This window comes from Euprymna scolopes, chromosome 32 (assembly GCF_053919585.1).
Source record: "Euprymna scolopes isolate OS-2025 chromosome 32, ASM5391958v1, whole genome shotgun sequence".
NCBI lineage: Eukaryota > Metazoa > Mollusca > Cephalopoda > Sepiida > Sepiolidae > Euprymna > Euprymna scolopes.
Genome location: NC_136513.1, coordinates 37202848 through 37229576, shown reverse-complemented (window position 1 = coordinate 37229576; position 26729 = coordinate 37202848). Strand labels below are relative to the sequence as shown.

The 26729-nt window shown below is 34.2% G+C and overlaps 1 protein-coding gene across 2 annotated transcripts in view; it reads left to right on the top strand.

Annotated features, from left to right (window-relative positions):
- The window catches only part of LOC145256265 (von Willebrand factor A domain-containing protein 7-like), a 246407-nt gene that overhangs the window by 142718 nt on the left and 76960 nt on the right, over nt 1-26729 (top strand). Inside the window, exons 2-3 of one of the 2 annotated variants that reach the window (XM_080114941.1) lie at nt 9356-9478; nt 22111-22281. In XM_080114941.1, the coding sequence (XP_079971067.1) occupies nt 9356-9478; nt 22111-22281 (294 nt within the window). Of the gene's footprint in view, nt 1-9355; nt 9479-22110; nt 22282-24925; nt 25224-26729 lie in introns of those variants that run through there. The other variant, XM_080114942.1, reaches the window with a different exon arrangement.

The following is a 26729-nucleotide window of genomic DNA, read 5'->3' as shown; positions in this document are numbered from 1 at the left end:
CAGCCCATTCCTCTCCATGGAGATGTACACACACACACACATAAGTCGAGTCAGCGTAAGAAAAATAACTCTTTGGGAAAAATCAGATTACTTTCCTTCATATAGTGAGTGGAAAAAACACTACACGATAACGTTAAAAGATGCGCGATGATATAGAAATTTGACACTCAAATAGTGAATCTTCTTTGAATTTAAAATATTATACATCCGTGGTTAAGTGGATTAAACAATACAAACTTTTTGGGTGCTTATTTGTGTATTTTTCAAGTTTTAGGTGGGCGTAAAAATAGACCATTAGCCTTTATATGATAAATAATAAAAGATTAGATACGTCGATTCGGTGTGCACGTTTAATGATGCAGATATTATTGCAAACTAAAGTGTGACATATGAACAATGTTTTTATAGTGATGACGGGACGCATCTAATGAATATGGGGCCATTTCGTTATTATCTCTCTTACATCGTCCTCTCTCTCCCTCTCTCCCCTTTCTCACTCTCGCTCTCTCTTTCTCTCTCTTTCTCTCTCTCTTTCTTTTTTGTGTCTTTCTAAATTCGCTCACTTCTGACAATCTTGGTTCAAAGCCAAATATAATTATTGATTGAACAATTAAATATTGTATTGCAACGAGAACAATTCTCTCTCTTTCTCTCTCTCTCTCTCTCTCCCTTTCTCTTTCTCTCTCTCTCTCTTTCTCTCTCTCTCTCTCTCTCTCTCTCTCTCTCTCTCTCTATATATATATATATATATATATATATATATATATATATATATATATATATATATTTTGTCTCACTTTCAGTTTATTTTGGTCCAAAACCAAATTAAATTATTGAATAGATAATTAAATATTTATTGCAAGGGGGACATTTCTTTCCCTCAGTTTCTCTCTCATCCTCTCTCTCTCTCTCTCTTTCTTTCTCTCTCTCTCTCTCTCTCTTTCTTTCTCTCTCTCTCTCTCCCCCCATCTATCTATCTATTTATTCCTATTTCTCTTACTTCTTTTCTCCTTCTTTATCTCTCTCCACATACACACACATAAATATGTGGAGGGTGGGGGTGTTAGAATGAAGCAAATTTGGAAAATTTGAGTATTTTCAAACAAATCCTATTATAAAATCAATGCTCAATATTCTAGATAGAGCATTTTTTATAAGGGAGTCACCATTTATCAAGGCTAGAAGGCCACTCGATGATAATGGTTAATGAATGTAAGGTAGTAGTGTAGTAATCGTTAATGGTGTAAATTGGATAGAATTTGATTTACGGAGACGGCTTAACAAGAACTTGTTTACATTAGACTTGAAGACTACCATATTGTAGTCGGCCGGTAAACAGGCTAGTGGAACAGTTTTCACAAGTGGGCAGTTTTTAATAAACTATGAAACTTTGGTATTCTAATAATGTTTCTTATAATGTGATCACATGCCTTTTGTGATTAATTTAGTGTTTTGTGGGGGGGTGCATCAAAATTATTACCGCTAATATTTCCCATACCTCGCAAGTACGACATAATAACGTGGGCACATCAGTTTTCGTTAGATATTTTTATGGAAATCGCTCCAGACAATGCATGAAGCCATTTGATGTAAAGAGCTAAAAAATAGCACATCATGGTCAAAATCATGTTAACGATAAGTATTAGATGGAACAGATTCTGACCCAACAAAGTAATTCTTCCCTCTTTGTCAGAAACATCACTCATGGAATGTGAGAACCAAAGGACAAAATAAGGGAAGCTAAAGTAAACCTAAGATCAACTTTCTATTTAACTTACAAAAGGTAAACGACGTCGAGCCTAGTTGTAACGTAATCGTCACATGTCAACACTGAAACAAAAACAATGAAAGAATTCGACTCACTTTTTTCTCACTTGACATAACAGACATTTATTTACAGGTACTTCCAGATTAATGCCTTGTCTCTTATTCAAAAGTCTTCTTGTACTCCAATGTGCTTAACAAGACTGTCGTGTCGAACACGCAGTACTCGGTCTTTGTCCGGCCATGTTTAGGACACGTCTTTTCCTGTCGCTCTATTTCTGTCCTTCTCGGACCACGTTTTTCTTTCCTTCTTCCTCGCTCTGACGTCACTTCGCACACGGCTCGGCCATTTACATACGTTGGCTGACGTTCAACTGCTGCTGCTACCATACGCGCATCCGCACTCTGTTACATAGTCGGTGTCAGTTGGGTAACTATTTGTGAAGACCAGGAACTGTATGTGGTGGGAGACGACACATTCCTACAAAAACTAGCGTCATAAGAATAATCCTCGATGACGGCGATATACATTAGGGGGATCGTTTGTAAATTTGCATGCATGTGTGGGAACCGAGGTCTCCACGCAAGCGAACACACAAACATAAACTGATGACTTTAGGATTACCGCCCTTTAACTCTGGTAATATCATTCTTTGCCACAAGCTTACCGTCACTTCCGGTTTATGTCATACTTTCTCTTTTTGAAACAATGCAGACGTGATAAAAACACTTCACGTTTTGACAACGGCCAAACCATTCAAAAGCGCCGTTCGAACTTTCCTCAAAGAATCTTAAGGCCAACACGCAAATAACGTAACTCATATCTCTTTTATTAACTTTTACAATTTTTAGCTTGTATCTATGACTATCCTGGGTGTCCGGCGTTGCCCGCGTGTCTGTTGAGCAAAAAAAGAAGTGGCGAAGGTTTAAATTAAGGCAAGTCAATAAAAAAGAGGGGATGACTTTCGAAAATATCAGGGGGAAAAAGAACGCTCTTTGTAGAAACAACAACCCACCTTTTCCCCCTTTTCCTTCTTCCCAATCCCCCTTTCTCTTTCTATCTCCCCCACTTCCTGACTGGTTTCCTAACTTAAAATGTACCAAACATTAATACTGTTATCCTTTCCCCTCTCCCATTGCAAAACTCAGTCATGTTCTGCAAGGCGGGAAACATAAACGATAAAATCCACTATAAAACAACCAAACCAAACACTACAAACTAGCCGATTGAAGATACAAAAAGCTTTAAGAATAAAAACCTTCTACAAAATACCCGAATGCAACATGAATACTATTTCCAGAATAACTAGATTCGGCATTAAATAAACCGAAAAGGGTTGATATGCCGTAAAGCAAAGCAATGAAATTAAACTCTACAAATAAATATTTAAAGATAAAAAAAAAAACTTAAAGCATAAAAATTGTTTCCAAAATAACTGGATACGGAATTAAATAACCCGAGATGGGTTGATATGCCGTAAAGCAAAGCAATGAAATTAAACTCTACAAATAAATATTTAAAGATAAAAAAAACTTGAAGCATAAAAATTGTTTCCAAAATAACTGGATACGGAATTAAATAACCCGAGATGGGTTGATATGCCGTAAAACAAAATAACCAAATCAAACTCTACAAATAAATATTTAAAGATAAAAAAACTTGAAGCATAAAAATTGTTTCCAAAATAACTGGATACGGAATTAAATAACCCGAGATAGGTTGATATGCCGTAAAACAAAATAACCAAATCAAACTCTACAAATAAATATTTAAAGATATTAAGAACTTGTAGCATAAAAACTGTTTTCAAAATAATTGGATTCAGCATTAAATATCCTGAAAAAGATTGATATGCCGTAAAACAAAACAACCAAACCTCTACATAAAAGTAAGAATGTGTGTTAGGACACTTCTCAACCTATATACTCAAACAATGTTTTTATCTACAGACGTGAAATTTGGTATATAGGGCATTCAGATATGTGGAAAACTTTAATCTATTTTTATTTGGAAAAAATGGCTACTAAGAGGTTAAAATTGACAAATTAGTACGTGGCGGTGGTCGGATTTTTATTTGTTTTTCAATCATTTCGCGACTGCGCATGCACGGCCGTGAAACATGACAGCTTCTTTATGTTAAGAATAAGTAGGTTTGAAAGCATTTTGTAAAGATCTTGTCAAGCTGGTCTAATGGCTATCGTACTTGATTTACTATATTTAGGTTTTGGTTTCGATATCAGTTCGAGTATTTTTTTTTTTTTACTTACAAGAAGTTAGCTGTTTAGAAAAAACATAATTCTCACATGTACATGGCTCAATTTCTGTATTAATTAAAATAAAATATTCATGCGTATTTTACGACCGGGAAACGCTGAGCGGCCTGCTAGTAGTAAATAAAGATATGGTTATGTTGCGTATTTACTGGTCATTACGAGTTCCGATTTTGAAAGTCCTCGGAAGCAAACGGTGTTACTTAATTTAAAGACGCCGCTGAATTATATTCTTTTACTATTTTATTGATTATTTGCGAAAGTTTAATATTTTTTTTTGAACCTGTGTTAACATTCATTTATTATCTTTTCTATTTATTCAAACGTGCATTTAATTTCATATCCATTTATTTAATTTAACTGACTTTATTTTATTTACAGAAAAAAAATACTTTCAATATTAATTATTTATGTAATAATGTTTATATAAATAGACACATTTTCAAAAAATATGTAAATAAGCATATGTAATTTTCAAAAATAATTATCAGTTTACGAATATTCTTATTTATTATCTTTAAAAAATATTTTATTTTAAGTATTGATTATTTCTGCGCAAATCAATTTCCGAATATTCTTATGTTTTGCCTTACATTTGCGGCGACGTGTTCGAATTAATTAACACCGTTTACTTTGGAGAATTTTCAAAACCGGAAGTCGTTTGAGTCGGTAAATACGTCAAATAACCAAAATAATAATAATAATAATAATAATAATAATAATAATAATAATAATAATAATAATAATTAATCTTAAATCTTCCTTGATCTTTCTTATCATGTCTCGACAACGGTGTGAAAAGCATATCTTATTTTTCTTTTATTAATATTATTGGAATTTTCCCCCTTTTCTTTGCTTTGTACATATTTGTGAATTATTCCATGGATTTCGGCCTTTTGGATTATTTTGGACCATCTTCCAACTACGTGATTTCCTTGGAGTTTACTTGTGCAAATGGAAACTCAATTAACTTTCTTGGAGTTATATTTTTGGATTTTACCGTCATTAGATTATTTACCTTTCACCAGACTATCCATTCACGCGTAATCACCTTTTTCTTCACCATATTCTCTCTGCTTCACTTTTTGTTATAGAGTAAGATCTTTGACTTACTTGTAGTTTTTTTTTTATCAAATACTTTTGTATGCAAAATCCGATCCCGCATTTTGCTAATTCCTACCCTCTGATGAGAAGGAAAGTATTTCTTCGAAACTCCGCGGATTAAGGACTATCCACTTATCAAGTGTTTCCTTAAATATTAAGATTAAATATGTTTTTAACTATATTTCAAAGTGTCTTTTAACATATTGTATTAACTGTTTACTCTTATTATAATCTCTATCTCCTATTTGGTTTTATCGAGTTTTTACATTTGGTTGAGATTACTTTATAAATATTAATTCTTTAATATGTATAATATACTTTGGTTTTACCATCTTTGATCATTTTGGTAAATTTAATTGTAATTTTTATTTTATATATATATATATATATATATATATATATATATATATATATATATATATATATATATAAAGAGAGAGAGAGAATATGTACGAAATTTGGACAAATTAAAATATATTTAAGCGTATTTTACGCCAGGGCAAAGCCGCCCCTCCCCCGCTAGTAATATAGAAAGCACTTAGAGGCGACAAATACGCACACAGTACAAATACACACAAGAAACGGTAAGAATATGTTAATATATTACTAGTAGAAATTTGCTACCAGGTTGTCTGAAATCGAGACTATACTATTACTTCTAATTATACTACTCTGCCGACTTTTAATGTTCAGTTCAGTTTAATATACGATTTCAAACTGAACCATTCATTTATTCCGTATCAATCAGAGGATTCTCTTATTCGCATTCTACAAAGATATCTGGTACTTACAGAAGGGCTCACGTGAAGGTTACCAACATCCTGAGTGAAAGTGTTTTTATGGAACGAAGTGAATTCAAACTTGGAACACCCAGGATGTCAGTTCGTGTCGTTAACCACTTAGCCATCGTCATCTCTCCTCTCAAGCTAAGGTAGAATCTTTCAATGCTAAATTTATAGGGGAGTGTAGTATATGTTCTGTTTGCAAGAGACCATCCTCCCGGGCATTATCTCTTGTTTTGAAGTTAGTGTGGCATTTGTTTTGTTGCCATGAGATCATTCTCCCAGACATTAGCGCCTCCTTATGGGTATAGTGTAGTTCGTAGTATAGGGTATAGTGTATGTTCGTGGGTAGTTACGTCAGCAAGAAATTCTAACAATCGGCTGTTCTTCGGCAAACACAACATTCACATTGTCTGTATTAGCAAACAAAACACAATCGGAGGGAGCATATTTGTTTAACTAGTTGGTTGTTGTTATTATTATTATTATTATTAGTAGTAGTAGTAGTAGTAGTAGTATAGATATATTACCTGCGTATAAGTTACACGAAAACAAGCTTTGGTTTGGCTGTTTTGTTTTACGGCATATCAACCTTTTCCGTGTTATTTAAAGCTAAATCTAGTAATTTTTGGTAAAATATTTATGCTTCAAGGTTTTTATCTTTTCAAATATTTATTCACTGTGTTTGCTTCGATTGTTTTGCTGTACGGCATATCAACCCTTTTGGGGTTACTTAATGCCAAATCCAATCATTTTTATTAAAAAAAAATTAGTTCTAGGTTTTTTATATCTTCAAATATTTATTCATGGTGTTTGGTTTGGTTGTTTTGTTTTACGGCATATCAACTCTCTTTGTGTTGTTTAATGTTGAATCTAATCATGTTGAAAAAAGTTTTTATGCTTCAAGTTCTTTATCTCTTCAAATATTTATTTCGTTTGGTTGTTTTGTCAAGGTAAATTATTCGTTTTTTTTTTGTTTTTAGCTTTGCAGAACATGATTGAGTTTTTTCTGAAATCAAAAGGAAAAAAAAGAAGAATAACACCGATGTTTAGTTCATTTTTTTTTTTTTTTTAACTGTTGTAAAATTACACGAAATAAATAGGCATTAGTTTTGGGTGTGGCAGGTTTTATATTGGCGATGAATGCAGCCGGCAGCATTACGGCGCACATTAGCCGTAACGCATTGTTATTGTCTGTCGGCGGTAAAACGGTGTCTACCTTTATCGAAATAAACAAAAGCAAGCAAAATGCTGGCAGCCATCTTGCCAAAAACAAATACATCAGCGAACGCGTCTGGACAGAAATAGATGCAAGATAAACATCTAAAAGCTATTTTAATGCTGATGAGTCATCGCTTACCCAGGCCCAGAGCTATTCGAGGATAAGGGTTAAAGAGATTATCGATTGGATTAATGATCGACATGTAAGAAGCTTCGAGCAATGACTAGGATAAAGTATGATGTCTAAATAAAACGGCTCTCGCCGAAATCTTTATTTACGAGAGTCGTTCCAGAAGTAAGGCCTCCTATTTTTTAACATTAAAAAAAATGTTGAAGAGTTACAAAGACGGGAATGGTAACATTAAAACGATTATCATTTGTGCTCCATAATTACATTTTTTACATAATCCTTAACATTTCCAATTCACTTTTACCAGCGATGAACGATGCCGTGGTCGTAAAAGTCTGAAATCGACGAACCCATCTCCTAACTGTGTTGACATCAACTGCTTCTGCTGCGTAAACGTTCAACAGGAGCCGATGAATTTTTTCTACGTGGAAGAATTCAATGACGTATCTCTGCTTCTGATGCATGCCTATAACAGGGATTGCTTTCTTAGGATCTCACACAATCACATAACAATGCAATTCGCACACAACTTTGATCCATTCGAGCGGAATTTAAAAAAAATGAGACGCATTTTTTTTATTTTTATTACATTTTCATCCTAAACAAGGCGCAGTGCCACTTTGATGTAGGAGGCTACTAACAGGGACATAAGTTGCAGGTATACTAGGGAGTTGAGCAGCAAGATGTCTGTTCACATTACACTTGAATTTCTGCATATCAGTACAGTTGGGGAAGCAGGAGCCTGGGAGAGAATTTCAGAGTCTAGCCGTTCTAAAACGAAACTAATAGAGTAGAAAGCTTTCTTACACCTAGGGATCTTTACTTTGTAGGGGTGGGACTTTGCTGCTTGTCGGGTTTGACGGAGGTATTTACGTCGAGGAGGTACAAAGGCTTGTAGTTCGTCGGAGCACCTACCATTAAAATACTTTTAAAACAGGCAAAAGAATGCACCATTTCGTCGATGGGACAGACATTGAAGCTTAGATGACAGTTCTGGACCTATCAGGTTGGTGATGTCTCTTTTGAACCGTATCCCATTACTTTTGGAACGTCCCTCGTAATCGTCAGATGGGGGGTAGAATACTCTTGTTCCATCAGCCATGTCGAATAGAATTCGTAAGTAATTTGCAATCGTATTTTGAGTATCGCCCGCTCTGAAGATTAAACATTCACCCTCTAAAAGAGTGGAACTTTACAACTGGATTTTACCAAGTACATTATCCGTTACACCATGGGTCCTTGCAAATGATATGAGATGGGGCAGGTCTCGTCCACTCAAAATAATTCTTGAAGCTGATCACATAACGCCCAAATAGGTCGCTCAGGCAATTATATTGGGGTTTCGTCTTTTTCATGGCTATCTTAATTTATTATAATAATAATAATAATAATAATAATAATAATAATAATAATAATAATAATAATAATAATGATAATATAACCCCTCCAAAGAAAAAGAGTGAAACCAAATAGCCAAGTAGTCAAGGAGGAAGGAAAGACCAAGGAGTGAGCACTAACCAGACCTCCACTACATAAGTGCGAAGAGAACTGGGACCGTGGGGAGACTTATTGCCACTCAAATTCCAGTAAAGACCAATGGCCATTGCCAACGAGAAATCAATGGCAAGCAGCTGTTGCGATAATGCAAATTTATTTTCAAATGGTATCGAAAGAGGTGGAGAGTACTGGAAAATCTGGGGATACTTGTTGTCACTCAGCTTCCAGGGAACACCGCAGGCTGTATTCAATGAGGTCTTTGATAACCTATGTGAAAGCTCCTCGAGGGCCCATAATAAACTGTCAGAGCGTTCTGAAAAATATGGGTTTGAACAAAAATCGAAATGTAATTTTAAAACTTATTGTTAGAAAATATGAACTATGTCTGTCAAAGCATTGTTTTGTTTTGTTTTGTTTTTTGTTTTTTTGTTTTGTTTTTTGTTTTTGTTTTTTTTTTGTTTTTGTTTTGTCTTTTTTTTGTTTTTGTTTTTTTTATTACAGTGTTTGTCTTTTAATTACATGTTCTTGATTTCATTAAAAAAAATTTCTTTCTTTCTTTTTTTCTTTTTTTTTTTTTTTTTTGTAGATGTGGTCAATCCGGATAATTTCTGGGACGCTGTTGACGAAATAGTGAGACAACGAGAACATTACCACCGACGATGGCGGACGGATGCGTCGAAAAATATGAATGGGGAGCGAATCAACAAAGGTAACGTGATACATAAATGGTGTTAATAAATTAACATTGATCTTTTTTGTTTATACAGGGTATGCTGTCTTCATCCTATTTTGTTCCGATTTTGAGAAATCGATTTTTCGTGTTATTGGCATAGAATCTGTAAAATTGTCCTTTAAATATAACGTGTCCTTTTTTTAACATCATTAACTGCTTCCATAAAGTCGAGAAATAATATAATACATTCGTTAAATAATGAACGTCGGGCAACACCGAAATAAGCAAGAATGAGAGTTCGGGTGGAAAAACTCCCGGACAGCGCCAGATCACCCAAGAAAGCGAGTGGATAACAAAAGATCGACCCAAATTTTAACCTCTGACACAAGAGAAAATGTCAACACGAATAATGGGAAACAATCGATTCAGAGGAATACAGTCTTAATAAAAACAAATAGTTACAAGATACGACTCGAGCCGAAAGACGATCGTACGAGCTAGTTCATCGTCCACCAACTCCATCATATCTCTCCGCTCTAACTGCATGTCTAGTTATCAAATGAACAGCGCCGTTTTGGTAAAACGAATTTGTCATTTATTTAATAAACACAGCGATACTTCAAGCGCGAGTTTGATATTATTTAGAGTACAGTTGAAAAGAAACCGAGTTGTATACAAAATATACGCTAGCATGCAACACGTCGCATCAGACGTCAGGCAAAAGTCGCCATTTTGAATCATTCGACGTAGTCAGCAATATCTTCGTTAATTCAATCCAGTATTCTAGAATGTAGCTTTCGACGTGTTTGTGCCTATACAAGTAAAGGGGTAAGAAAGGTAAGATTAAAAGTATAGCACTAAATAATAGTTAATTGCTGTTATATGAGTAATATGGTTCCGAAATTAAGTTAAAAAAAAGAAAGAAATGTTCTGAGTATTGTCATGTTGAATGTGATTATTTGAATACTTCATTACAAAAAGTATATATATATGCATACATGCACACACACACGCACACACACTCTCACACACACACACACACACATCGCCCGGGAGGAATCTTCACATGCCTCCATGCAGTGACTTAATCCAAAATATATGATGTTATTCTACATTGCACTCTAGAGAACTACTGTTTCGTTTATATAATTATTTTATATAAACTTCTTTCCAGTAAACGAAAAAAATCATTAAGAAATTTACGCGCAGGATTTGGACCTACAGACCACGTCATGCAAAAAAGAAAAAAAGACACGTAAATTTTCAAGCCTTATAAAAAATTTTTGCAGTTAATGAAAAACAAAATTAAGAAATTTACGTGCGAAGTTTGAACCTACAGAAAAAAATATGGTATCAACTTACCCATAGTTGAATTTTCACGGCCCGTTATTCTATCATTATTGCTAATCGATGACATGGAAAAAATGGATTTACCGATGATAGATGAATTAAAATAACGGTTTCGATTATCGGTAATTATCGGGGGTATTCTGAGACAAAACTTGAATAAGATCACTCCCAGACTTATGCACTAAAGTTCTGTTAATTTTAAAGAAAATCTATTCAGCCGTTTCGGAATCTATAAGGAACGAACTCACATAGACAAAGGTGTATATATATATATATATATATATATATATATATATATATATATATATATATATATATATAGTAAGTTAGAAAAATATATATGGCAATTAAGCTACACAGAATATTCCGCGTTTCATCCACACTAGGATTCGTCAGCCTTATGCGAAGAGTTGTTGTAGTCTCGCGTTTTTATATACGCATATTCTATTGATTTTTTAGTTAGCCAATCAGCTTCCTAGTTTCCGCCGTTGCCTTTCTAATCAACCAATGGACAGGTACTTACAGAACAAAGGGAGCGGTGGAAACATATAAGCTGATTGGCTAACTAAAAATTCAATAGAATATGCGTATATAAAAACGCGGGACTATAACAACTCTTCGCATAAGCCTGCCGAATCCTAATGTAGATGAAACGCGGAATATTCTGTGTAGCTTAATTGCCTTATATGTTTTTCTAACTTACTACCTAGCTCTACCTATGTATTGAGCACTGTTGGAGTAAATACTTAGTTTACGCATAAATTATACTTTCGTATATTAATTTATGTGATTAAATGAAGTAGTCATATATATATATATATATATATATATATATATATATATATATATATATATATATATTTAGTCCTCGCGCGAAAGAGCAGGACACAAAATGTCTTAAATAATAATAATAATAATAATAATAATAATAATAATAATAATAATAATAACAAAGACTTTCGCTGGCGAGGACTACTATTGACCGTAACCAGTATATACAGCCCTTTAGAAATTTTCATCTCTATTTTTCTCGTTATGTACTGAATGTGTTAATGAAACCTATATGAAATATGTTCCTTATTAAATTTTAAAGATTTTCTATTCTGAAAGAAGTTTTTAAAAATTTAATCTAAAAAAGTTATTTTAAAGTTTTTGTTAAAAAAAAAAGATTTTCTTATTATTCAGATCTGTATTACAAAGAGGGGGTTGCAAAAAATGAGGTGTGGTGTGAGGAAAAATGCAAACTGAAACAGAGAGAATATTCAGACCTGTAATAATACAAAGAGGGGGTTGCAAAAATGAGTTGTGGTGTGAGGAGAAATACAAACTTAAATAGAGAGAAGGAGAGTTTTAAAACTCTCCTTCTCTCTTACATAATAATGAATTAAATAAAATATAATCTTAAAAAGATAAGATATAAGTTAGAAAAGCATTTCATCCAAGGCATAAAAATTGTCAAACAAAATGTTTTTACTATAGGCTTTAAAAATAAAGGTACAGGATTCAATTTGAAATTTATTTACCTTCAAAGTGCACTTTTATAAATTTTACAAAGTACGGTATAAAAATTTAATTTAAATTGAATCAAAAAATACATTGGATTTATTGTATGTAATGTACATTCTGTTGCACTTTAAAAACATTATGTTTCACCTAGTAATTAATGATATAGATATAAAATTTTCAATGATTTTTATAAATTTCAAATTGAATCTTGTACCTTTATTTTTAAATCCTATAGTAAAAACATTTTGTTTAACAATTTATATGCCTTGGATAAAATGCTTTTCTAACTTGTATATATATATATATATATATATATATATATATATATATATATATATATATATATATATATATATATATAGTGGAGATGGTAATTAATACAAACTGAAGAAAGTGCTCAATACTGTTGTAGAGTAAATATACGTTTTATTTTTTATTACCGTATCTTTCTGTTAAGTTACATTATTGTTTCGGCTACACGACCGTTCTTTTTTGGCCGTCTGTAGCGTCCTCAGACCTTTACAGAAATGGTCGCTATTTTGAGATGAAATATAATAGCGAAATAGCGAACATTTCTGTAAAAGTCTGAAGACGCTACAGATGGCCAAAAAAACGGCCGTGTAGCCGAAACAATAATGTAACTTAACAGAAAGATACGGTAATTGAACTGAAATAGATTCTTTATTTTTGATATCTTTCTATAATTTCAACACAATCTGATTAACACATTAAAAAAAAAATTTTAAGAGTGCAAAATTCTAACAAATATTTATTTATAAAAAATAATGTCTTTTAAATGTTGCCCATTTTCTGCTTCGTTTATTTGTGCTCTTTCCAAAACATTATTCATAACAGATTGCAGAATCTCTGGATTTCGATTTAACTGCCTTATTTCGTTCCTGATGTTTTCCTTCAATTCTTGAAAAACTCGGGCACAATGTTTCGAATTTTGCTGCGACTTGTGCAATGTCTTACGTGAAAATGCCGTCGATAAGGTTTTTGCGTCAAAACAATTGCATCCTGATTTTCGTAAAATAATTTGACAACTTTGTTCAATGTTATACATATTCGTAATTAATTCCCAAAATATTATCTGTAAAATATTTGAAATAGAGTAAAAAAAATAATCATTAATGGTAGAATAACAAAGATTTTCAACCCTTCAGTGACTTTTTGGACACTCTATAGTATAAGAATGTACCTTTAAAAGATATAGTTTAAGAGTGCTAAAAATCATACTAGAATTGTCCATTCAGTTCGAAAATTTGTTCGACAAAAACGTTCCTGAGTTTGACATGATGGTCGGGGGTTACATCGTCCGAAACGTTGTGAAAATTGGCGCTCAAGAGGAGAACAGTAGTCCGAATAATCCAAGTAATCTAAATAACCAATCCATAATCTCAAAAAATTCAATTTTGACATTTACTTCCATATTCTTTTACTTCCCGAATCTGGAATGTGTAAAATATCAGAACACACAAAAAATGTAACATTACTTTTTTATGTTGAGAATTGTTAACGGGGTTTTGAAATAGCATAAAAATGAAATACTAACGGTGTTTTGCTAAAAATAAAAGCAACATTCTTCCATAAACATCAGTCTCCGCTGATATTATGGCGCTATGATTTGCGTGAGTAGATGTTAACGTCGGAGTAAAATTAGCTCCAACTTCTTCTGTATTCTGAGAAGTTGCTTAATCGGAAAGGATGCAAGGAGATTTGAAAGAGAACGACACCAACGGATATTTTTTTGACAAAAGCACAGCAAGAATTTGCCATATTAGCTGCCAGAACAAACACTGGCGGAGCATATTAAGGTTTGGGTTCGAATGAAAGAAAATAGGTAGAACATTCACTTTACTTTATTATATAGATTTTTATATAGTTGTGGAAGCTTCCATATTTTGCTAGAATATTCGATAGCAATGATAATGAGGAAGATGGAAACAAGGAAGAGCCACTTCGGATTTTAAAATGAAAACGAGGAAGATAAAAACGAGTGAAACACCGTTTGATTTGTTTTGTTTTTTTTACATGCGGAATCACCACTTATCAAGACCCGGAAGCTACTCGGGGATAAGGGTTGTCTTTCTGAATTACACTAAACCCTTGTTAAAAGCTGATTTGTTAGTACAAAATTAAAGATGAAGGTTATTATATTGTCAATTATTATATTATTATATTGTCAATTATTATATTATTACATTGTCAATTATTATATTATTATATTGACAATTATTATATTATTATATTGTCAATTATTATGTTATTATATTGTCAATTATTATATTATTATATTGTCAATTATTATATTATTATATTGACAATTATTATATTATTATATTGTAAATTATTATATTATTATATTGTCAATTATTATATTATTATATTGTCAATTATTATATTATTACATTGTCAATTATTATATTATTATATTGTCAATTATTATATTATTATATTGTCAATTATTATATTATTATATTGTCAATTATTATATTATTATATTGACAATTCTTATATTATTATATTGTCAATTATTATATTATTATATTGTCAATTATTATATTATTATATTGACAATTATTATATTATTATATTGTACACTATTATATTATTATATTGACAATTATTATATTATTATTTTTTTTTACATAGGCGTCACCACATTATCAAGGCCCAGAGGCCACTCAAGGATAAGGGTTAAAGAGTGTACAGTAGAAATTGGTCAATATAGTAATCATTAGTAATGAAAATTTGGTAAATTTGATAACTTATATGGAACGGCTCATCAAGAACTTATTTACTTTAGACTTGAACACAACCATATTGTAGTCAGCCGGAAAGCAGGAAAACGGAACACAATTCCACAGGCGTGCAGTTCTAAGAAAGAAGCTTTGTTCATGGAATCTACGTTTAGGTTTAGGCACAGATAAAGAGTGGGGGAAATTATTGATAGTGTTTACAGCTAGACGAGTGTTTCTTGCGAAAGTTTGGCGAGGGGGGACCATAGATTGAAGCTCAGTTGAACACTTTCCATGAAAATAACGATACATCAGAGACAAACTCGCAACATCTCTTCTGTGAGATAGAGGTTGCAAGGAGGAGAAAAGGACATCTCCTACGAGGCTACGAAGTCTATTTTGAACTCTATCAAGGCAGGACAAGTCCTTTCTAGCAGCTCCTGCCCAGATGTGGCAACAGTATTCCATCCTTGGACGTACCTGGCTCTTATATAGATAGAGAATAGCATCAGCAGTGAGATATCTACCAGATCGATAGAAAGATCCCACCATTTTTCCAGCGGCCTTGGTAACAGATTTGATATACGTGTTCCATTTAAGATCAGGAGTAATGGTCAAGCCCAGAAGCTTGTCAAAACTTGAGGCCTCCTGAAGACGAGAGCCATTCATTTCAATTGATGACAAATGTGGATTAGAATGTTGATGATGTAAAGAGAGAAGCTTGGTTTTAGATGCATTAAAAGTAACCAGCCACTCATTTCCCCATTGTACTACGTGCTCAAGATCAGAGGAGATAGAATTGGAGAGAACTTGGTCGTTTACTGTCTTAGATGTGGTACCATAAATGGTAGTGTCGTCAGCATAAATGTCTACAAATGATGTAAGGATATGATTTGGAAGATCATTAATGTAGATCAGGAAAAGAGTTGGGCCCAGGATGGATCCCTGAGGGACACCGGCATTAATACTGTGAGCTTCTGATTTTTTCCCCTCGACTACTACTCTTATGAACCTATCAGAAAGAAATGATTTAATAATTGAGAAGACTTTTCCAGCTATACCATAGCTAGCGATCTTATGAAGTAAACCTTTATGCCATACCCTATCAAAGGCTTTAGATATGTCAAGAGCAATTGCCCTAGAAAGATTGCCACCGTCGAGAGATTTGCTAATCCTATGCGATATAACTGTAAGGACATTTGCTGTAGATCTAGCAGAACGGAAACCATATTGAGTGTCACGAAGAAGGTTATTTTTGTTGAGATGGTTGATTACTTCTGTATTTAACACAGATTCTAGCAACTTACTCATGACGCACAGGAGACTTATTGGCCTGTACTGAAAGGGGGATGAGCGATCACCTGAATTCTTAAATACAGGGCATACTGATGAGATTTTCCAGGGAGATGGGAAACTATTCTCCTTAAGACAACGTTCAAACAGTTTTGTAAGTATGGGCGCTAGTTCAGGTTGAAGTTTTTTGAGTACTATAATTGGAATACCATCAGGGCCAGTTGCTTTACTGGAATCAAGGTTTTTGATTAGCTTCGCAACATCACGTACAGATATACGTGTATCACATAGCGTGTTTTCTGATACAGGAGGAAATATTGGGGGTTGGCGGTCTTGGTCGCAAAGGGTAGAATTAGCTGCAAAGTTCTTGACAAAGAGTTTGGCTTTGTCTGATGCTGACGAGATTACCTCAGGTCCATTGATAATAGTTGGGATGGAGCACACGCTTCTGTTCAGGATTCTGTTTGCTATTTGCCAAAACTGGTGGGAACCAAGCCGCTGCTCAGCTACTTTTGACTTAACAGATTGAGCATACAACTCTCTTGCGTTCCTTATTACTTTCTTACAATGGTTGCTGGCAGTCCTGAAAACGGCTTTAGTTTCCATACATCTATTACGTTTGAAGCAGTGGAAAAAGTGATTTCTGTGCGCAATGGCAGCAGCACATTCTGGAGAGAACCATGGCTGGCTGTTAGGTTTTTGCTGAAACTTTTTCGAGGGTATGAAACGGTCAATACCTACAATTAACCATTCAGTCAGGTCTAATACTATAGAGGACACATCCTTTTTAAACATGGAATGCAGAGGTAGATCAGATATAAATGTACGGAAGCTATCCCAGTCAGCCTTAGTGTATCGATATACTGTACGATGAAGAGGTACGTCTGGGGACTTATTACATTTCATTTTTATCTTAATTGATACAACAGAGTGGTCGGAAGATCCAAGAGGCGACAGAACAGAAACTGAACATAGTTCAGGGCAAGTTGTGAGAAAAAGGTCTAGTAGGCTCGCATACTGGCCGTCATTATCGGGCACACGGGTAGGTTCCTGAACAATCTGAGTGAGGTCATAGGCAATGGAGAAATCATGACAGAACCTCCCCTCATCATCGGTCTTGTTTGAGTGGGTCAACCATTCGACGTTGTGAACATTGAAGTCTCCACATACGTGAATGTTAGCTGAAGGATAAGTAGAAAGGACTTGGTCAATTTTCTCAGATATGCTTTGAAAGATAGTAACTCCGCTGTTGTGGGGGCGATAGAGAGTAAATATAAATGCAGTAGTGTGAGCTAAAGCAACCCGGAAGCACATATAGGGTAAGTAAGGATCTTCCCTGGAGATGTCCCTCCCACATGGAAAGCTATCTTTAATATAGGCACATATTCCATGCCCATGGCGATCTTGGGGGTCAGATTTAGAAGTTAAGTTAGAGTATCCTGTAATTGCAAACTCATCTAGGGAAATAGCCTGTCCAATGCCAGTTTCACTTAAAAATAAAAGGTTTGGTTTAGTCTCCTGTAATTGGGTTTCAACCTCTGGAAGGTTAGAACGAAGACCCCTGATGTTGGAGAAGGAGACATGGTAGTAGGGGTCTCCGTTGGAAGTTGTAGAACCGGGTTTAATCGTGTATTTTTTCTTGAAACTTGTCATGATGAAATTTTGGAATTTGTGGACTAGGTCATCAGATTTACTTAGAGCAGGACAGAGAGGGGAAACTAAGAGAGAAAAAGAAACGAAGAATTTTTTTTTTTTTTTTTGTAGGACATGATAAGGTAAAGCCGTAACAATTACCCACTAGTATGGCATCGAGAGGCCCCACCAGAAGCTACTGCATGGTCCAGATTCCATTCACCAAATGGCAATACAGCAGCCCCAGTACTTTTCACCTGCTGATAGGACAGCCTCCTTAGTGGTTAATCCAAGGTTCGGGTCCCTGACTATCAGGCGGATAACGTCAGCCCAGACAAAACGTTTACCTCCAGCACCCTTACTAGTGACATGGCTACAAGGATAGACATAGAAACAGAAAATTTCCACCAACTCTGCCAACTGTTCGCGCAAAATACTGCCAACCTAGAAAACAGCTTTTTCTTCTCCCTTTGTCAGAAAAATCACTCATTAAAAAATGAGGACTGAGGGACAAATAAGAAGAAGCGAGAGTAACAGGAGCTGCCGATAACGCATCCACAATGCGTTTTCTACTCTCCATTAAAAAAAAACAAAAAAAAAAAAAACTATTAAGTATTGTACTTAATAAAAGTCCAACGGACGTGTTTAAGGGAACGTATGGTGATAGATTCCCCTCTCACGAACTAAAAATGAGTACAATACGGTAATCTATTATGTTATATTGTCAATTATTATATTATTATATTGTCAATTATTATATTATTATATTGTCAATTATTAAATTAATATATTATCAATTATTATTATTATATTGACAATTATTATATTATTATATTGACAATTCTTATATTATTATATTGTCAATTATTATATTATTATATTGTCAATTATTATATTATTATATTGTCAATTATTATATTATTATATTGACAATTATTATATTATTATATTGACAATTATTAAATTAATATATTATCAATTATTATATTATTATATTGTTAATCCTACAAAATTCTTAAGATCGCTGTTTGTCTGTTGCACATGTCATCTTACCCTCGACGATCATATTTGTTGTATTCTAAACTTTTCTCTTTTTTGTGTATGTTAAACTGCGTTTATTTTTACACCTTGTTAGTGGGAAGCGAACAAGATGTCTAATTATACGCAATGGAAAAAATTGTGCTGTGCTCTCTCTCTCTCTCTCTCTCTCTCTCTCTCTCTCTCTCTCTCTCTCTCTCTCTCTCTCTCTCTCTCTCTCTCTCTCTCTCTCTGCCAAGACATTTGTTTCTCTTATCGCAGTAACATGATTCCTTGGGCGAGGAAACAACGAACAAAACACAAGAAATGGTTTCTTATTTTTTTCGATATCTAGCAATTATTTCTGCATACTTGGATAAGAATGGAGACCTGCTTGATGCGAAAAAGGTGAAAGATAATACTTTGGCACCTACCTTACCTACTATCTATTAATCTATCTATCTATCAGTCTATATATATATATATATATATATATATATATATATATCGATTTATCTATCTATCTATCCTGCCATCTAACTGCATACCTATAAATAGGCATACACTCCCGCACACACACACTTACACACACACACACACACACACACATATATACATATATATATATATATATATATATATATATATATATATATATATATATATATATATATATATATATATATATATGAATGAGTCACAGATTAGAGATCAAGTAAATTATCCTGTCACATATATTTAAGCCTGGGCATTATCAGAAAGATTTCAATATTTTCCGTGATATTACTGCCAGGTCGGAGGAGTAGTGATCGAGGGGGAAAATTTTTCTCTGAATCACTACTCCTCCGGCCTGGCAGTAGTAGGTTGTATGAAATCCTTTTTTCTATGACTCTTATTCACCATTCAAATAACATTTTCAAAAGCAAAATACTTGTTTATTCATAGTTGAACATTTTGCTTATTGCATTTCATTTCCTATGATGATATGAACCATTATTTAAAATCCATGGATTAAGGAAACAAACATAATTTTTCTCTATATATTCCTTGTTTCAAACAATAAATTCTTAACTTAAATATATGTGCATATATTTTGATTTACAGAATTTAACTTTAATCATTAAACTGATATTTATATATATGTGTGTGTATGTGTGTGTGCGCGCGCGTGTGTGTGTCACATAGGCACACATATTACACACATCGACATACATATATTTGGAGAAAACTTCAATGCCTACTAGAAACTATCCTCGAATGTCTAAGGTCTCTACATACAGGACAACCTGACATGAGGATATTTTTCCCCACAAGTAAATCTGATTAAATATTTAAAATCACATAGTATTCGTAACTCAAATAGGATCTTCTTGGCATGCTTAACTAACACTAGATTTTATGAGTGATGCTATCTCAAGTAACAGCACGAAGCTGGATATTCCACCAGACTAGATTAATTCTTATCTTGGAATTCAGTAAGGTAGCGATCACAAGAAAGGTATATTATAACATTTAAATGGTCAATTGGCGGGAGATAAAATTACGTTATCAATTTTCTTACTGCCTCAGTGCTTCTAAGGGAAAGAAAACATTAGTGGAACGATAAAATTGTCGCCCTAAAGAAAACAACACTACAGCTTCATTTTAAAACTTTTATTGAAAAAAATCAATTCAGGTAACTTGATTATGTCGTAGAGCGTACATACATTCAATGTAGCCACCTTCGCCTTCAACTACTGCCTCGATACGAGTCCGGAACTAGGAGCATGCCTTTCCCACAAGCGTCGGCAGAAGCTCAGCGAATACTCGGCGAATTGCGGCGACCAGGCTGGTTTTGGTGTTGTGAAGGTCATGTTGGTGATGTTCTTGACGTATAACCAAACGAAATAGACCAGCAGGTTCAGGTCGGGGAAGGAGGTGGACAGTGAGAGAAAGGTGCAAAGTCGCAATACTTCTTATGAAGCCAACCCTGGGTCTCTTTGGATTTGTGGGCCTTCGCCGAGTTCTGCTACACCAAGGGTCTGTCATAATTGTGGCCCGAAACTTTGTGCCGTATACGGTTTTTCAAAATTACGGTCACCAGGCATCTCCTATCTTTTCGTTATTGCTAGTTCCTTACATCAAGTGACTTCATGCCTTGTCTGTAGCGATCTGCATTAAAGCAAGTGACGCATGCATGGTCCCCCATGAGTGCACAGTGAACGAGGCATAAAATAACTAAGTTCAGCATTCCCCCGCCCATTTAACTGCAAATGTCCCCAGGGGACGTCAAATCCTGGTGAAAATGAACAAACTGTGTAGTTTTAGGCCTTAACATATGTAAATTTGAGTTCTGCGCCAATCAATAAAAGAAATGAGTGAGTCCATTATTTGCCCTCCTCCCATTTAGCCCCAAAAGTCCCTATGGCCTTAACATATTTAAATTTGAGTTCAGCACCATGCAAAACTGCTAAATAGACCTACACAGAAAATTTTGGACAACTATGGTAAAATAGTCCCAAAAATGGAGTGTTTTTCTTAGCCCTAAAAGAGACCCTGGGGCACACCCAAAAGTTATCGCAAAGTATAAACAAACAAAATTATTTAGAAATCTGTTAGTTACAAGTATTCAGAAAGTTTTATTAAATCCAAGTCATCACTTTTTTTTAATAAACACAAAAGTGTCAATTTTAGCCATTTTAACCCGAAAGGCACCCCTAGGTGGAGGTGGGGGGAGGCAAAACTGGAGTTTTCCGGGAAAATTTGTTCTGTTACTCTTTTTTTAATCATAGCATGTTTAATGTTTGTGCAAAATTTAAAAAAATCCAATGCGTAATTATTGAGAAAAGTCCGGGCGGACGAACGGACGAACGGACAAGGGTGAATTTACAGGTCCACCCTCCTTTTATTGGGGGGGGGGCAAAAAGCCACCATTTATTTTTGTTTTTGTTTTTTTTTGTTTTTGTTGTTTTGTTTTTTTACACGGTGGTCACCATTTATCAAGGCCCGGAAGCCACTCAGGGATAAGGGTTATGGGTAATTTTATTCATTATTTTATTTGACATTGTTCTTTCATTTGTTAACTTATTGTTAAGGTTCCAGCTTGACATGTGTACATATGTGGCTAATCGTTCCATTTCTCTCATACAGGATCCCAAGAGATCTCCATTTTGAAAGGTACCTTGATCGCGTCCATGAAGTACGACACCATTTATTCGTCGATGCGAGTTTACATCGCAAATGCCTTGCACATCTTGCAAATGTTTTACAGCAACACCAACTGGGTGGAGATGAAAGGGGCCGAAATCAATAAAGATCTAGGTGAGTTTAACCTTTCATGTCAAGTCTAGTATGAAATAATACCAGAAAAAAAAAGGAATCTGTTGGGTCACCACTGAGCTCTGGGTTAGCTTGCTTAAGCTTTTACTACTCTCTACCTCCTTCGATAATCTTTCCGAATTACTTTGGGTTACCGCAACAGTCGCAATGATCACTACTCTTTACTGTGGTTTTAGTAGCCATAAGCCTCCCCGAATGTTTTTTTTATTATTATTCAATTTTCACCCCAAACAAGGCGCAGTGCCACTTTGAAGCAGGGGGTTACTATCAGGAACTTAATTAGCAGGGTCATTATGAAGGGGGGTGAGTAGAAAGATGTTTGTTAACATTACACTTGAACTTCTGCATATCAGCGCAGTTGGGAAAGCAGAATCCCGGAAGGGAGTTCCAAAGACCCGCAGTTCTGGGGAAGAAACTATTGGAGTAAAAGGCTTTCTTGCACCTAGGGATCTCTACTGTAAAGGGATGAGACTTAGTAGCTTGTCGGGTTTGTCGGGGGTAGTTACGTCGGGGAGGTACAAGTGTTTGCAGTTCGTCAGAGCATTCACCATTAAAGTATTTGTAGAACAGGCAGAGGGATGCAACATCTCGTCGATGGGACAGAGGCTGAAGCCTAGATGACAGTTCAGGACCTATCAGGTTGGCGACTCTCTTTTGAACCCTGTTCAGGCAGTACTCTCTGCACTGTTCTAGTGGAGATCTTGGTAGTGCTTTTTCTCATCGATCTTTCCGTTCTCCTTGTCCCTTCATATATATTTTGGGTGACATCAATCGAGACTGGCGCCATTTTTTATGTGTGGAGGGGAGGAGCATTTTTCAATTAAAACAATAAAACAGAAACAAAATGCAAAAAATACAAACACGTGACAATCAAACGTTACCAAAGGCAAGGCAAATCACTCCTCTACCAACCCGAACAAGTCCTCTGCGCTTCAACCCACTCTAAAGCGTTCATCCACCCAGAATCAAAATCAGTGCCAAGTCCCAAGTTAGAACAAAAAATAAAAAATAATAATTTAATAAACCTACTCAGTTGGACAATTTTAAACGCATTCTTGCATATGATTTAATTTAATAAATATCAAATGTATAACAAAACTTTTGTGGCTATCTTTCGTATCAAAATTCCTAGCTGGGCACGAAATTTAAATAGGATTAAAATATATTCTACTAACTGCCCCGACCCAGCGTTGTTCGAAAGTATTTGTTTTTTTATTATCTGTATTTATTTCATTTTTAAACCAAGTATCACGAAAAGAATATATTTACAGCTGCTAATGCAAATGTTAGAAATGATAAGCGATTAAGAACGGAAGTGTCATCCGCGAAAAGTCTCCACTGTAACAATATTCCAAGACGGATATTTTTTTCTGAATGAACTAAAGCAAAATATATTAGTTTGTTGCAAGGGATATGATAGAACATCATTACAATTTTTTTAACGATCTTAAACGGAGATTTTTTTTTTATCTTACTAGCAGGGTGGGGTGGGGGCTTTACTTAAATATGATATTTTAATTTATTCAGATTTTGTATATATTATTATAGAGTCGTGATTTCAAAAGTAAAATAAAAGTATTTACAATAAATATCGAATGAGCGATGTTAGAAATTATAGTTATTGTAACTTTCTATATATACTACCACGATATGAATGTTTTTAACGCGACTTTGAATATCATTTTTACATGGCCTTATTTTCCGTGCAACCAGGAAAAAAACATACTTTTTTAAATTCGTATCGAGAGAGTGGAGCACGGGCCAGGACCTGATCAACCTTGACTAGGTCAACTCAGGGAGATGGTATGATGTTTCGAATGACCGAAACCATCATTGAACTGAAGACACATCACTGATAATGTTCCTAATCGCATCAGAATTATGGGTTTCTGCAAAAAAAATAGAAGGCAGTAAAATAAGCATTGGCTAGTCAGAATTAAATATCTTTTTATTGAATGCAATTCTATGTAATGCTCTATTGATACTTTTATCATGGGTGCTCGACTGAGCTCCAATCCATGGTCCCGCTCTGTAAAATGTTCGCAACAAATACTCGCCTAGCAGCAACAACCGCCAATTTCTCTCACTGTATCTGTGCTTAAAACTAAACGAAAATTCACTAGGCGTCCGTCTGTGTGACGTAATATCGTGTGTCTGCATCACGGCTGGCTATAACATGGATTTTCTTTATTTACTAAATATTTTTAGTCACTGACTGTTTGTCTGCCTGTTCCCTTCTGGCAACGCAGCTGAAAGCAAAACCATGCTGTTATGGATCCTGGGTATGACTTTAAAGTTCATCTTGTGGTAACGTTTCAATATAGAAATACTGTGATGTACGCTGTCACCCCTTGATTATCATTACTCTCAGGTCGATATAACCTAGAGGGATAGAACTTATCAGGGTCCATATAGATTAAATAGCATCTGTCTCAAGCACAAAACTAAACTACATTAGAAATCCTTAGGTAAGGAATTCGTCCTTCATCAACCACACAACTCTGAAATACATTTTAAAAAACGAAACAAAATTAAAAGTTTTTAAAAATCCCGAGCAACACCAGAGTGATTTATTATAGTGTACGTTTATCTAGTTCTCCTAAATACAAGTCTAGTCTAATAATACGTCATTTTTGCTTAACGCTACATATTTTAGGTTTGGTAAACCAGATGAAAAAAATGAATTTAAAGAAAGTAAAAGATAATCTCTGTTGATGGAAACATGTACGCCACTGGAATTTTGTTGCGTATTATACTTTTCTTGCGTTACACCGTATTCGGTGTAGCAATGTGTTTGACACTTTATCGCGTAGTAGACTTTTCGCCAACAAAACTGATCTCTTTTGCTTGGCGTGGTTAGACCTTTGAGTGTCGACTTCGATAAATCTTGTCTTGGATGGCAAAGCAGGCTAGTTACGTGGTCGGTACGCATAAATACTAATCTTCCAACGTGTATTTGTTCTTTCACACATCGAGGTTCTACACACACCAGTTTTGTTTTGTTGTTTTTTATTTGTTTGTGTATGTTTTATTTTGTGTGTGTGCTTTATTTGTGTGTGTGCGAGTTTTATTTTGTGTGTGTGTTTTATTTTGTGTGTGTGTTTTATTTGTGTATGTGTTTTATTTTGTGTGTGTGTTTTATTTGTGTATGTGTTTTATTTTGTGTGTGTATTTTATTTGTGTGTGTTTTATTTTGTGTGTGTGTATTTTATTTTGTATGTGTATTTTATTTGTGTGTGTGCGAGTTTTATTTTGTGTGTGTTTTTATTTTGTGTGTGTGCTTTATTTGTGTGTGTGCGAGTTTTATTTGTGTGTATGTGTTTTATTTTGTGTGTGTATTTTATTTGTGTATGTGTTTTATTTTGCGCGTGTATTTTATTTGTGTATGTTTTTTATTTTGTGTGTGTATTTTATTTGTGTATATGTTTTATTTTGTGCGTGTATTTTATTTGTGTATGTTTTTTATTTTGTGTGTGTATTTTATTTGTGTGTGTGCGAGTTTTATTTTGTGTGTGCGTGTTTTATTTTGCGTGTGTGTTTTATTTTCTGTGTGTGTGCTTTATTTGTGTGTGTGCGAGTTTTATTTGTGTGTATGTGTTTTATTTTGTGTGTGTATTTTATTTGTGTATGTGTTTTATTTTGTGTGTGTATTTTATTTGTGTATGTGTTTTATTTTGTGTGTGTGTTTTATTTGTGTATGTGTTTTATTTGTGTGTGTGTATTTTATTTGTGTATGTGTTTTATTTTGTGTTTGTGCTTTATTTGTGTATGTGTTTTATTTTGTGTGTGTGTTTTATTTGTGTATGTGTTTTATTTTGTGTGTGTATTTTATTTGTGTGTGTTTTATTTTGTGTGTGTGTGTATTTTATTTTGTATGTGTATTTTATTTGTGTGTGTGCGAGTTTTATTTTGTGTGTGTTTTTATTTTGTGTGTGCTTTATTTGTGTGTGTGCGAGTTTTATTTGTGTGTATGTGTTTTATTTTGTGTGTGTATTTTATTTGTGTATGTGTGTTATTTTGTGCGTGTATTTTATTTGTGTATGTGTTTTATTTTGTGTTTGTGTTTTATTTGTGTATATGTTTTATTTTGTGTGTGTGTTTTATTTGCGTATGTGTTTTATTTTGTGTGTGTATTTTATTTGTGTGTGTTTTATTTTGTGTGTGTGTGTATTTTATTTTGTATGTGTATTTTATTTGTGTGTGTGCGAGTTTTATTTTGTGTGTGTTTTTATTTTGTGTGTGCTTTATTTGTGTGTGTGCGAGTTTTATTTGTGTGTATGTATTTTATTTTGTGTGTGTATTTTATTTGTGTATGTGTTTTATTTTGTGTTTGTGTTTTATTTGTGTATGTGTTTTATTTTGTGTGTGTGTTTTATTTGTGTATGTGTTTTATTTTGTGTGTGTATTTTATTTGTGTGTGTTTTATTTTG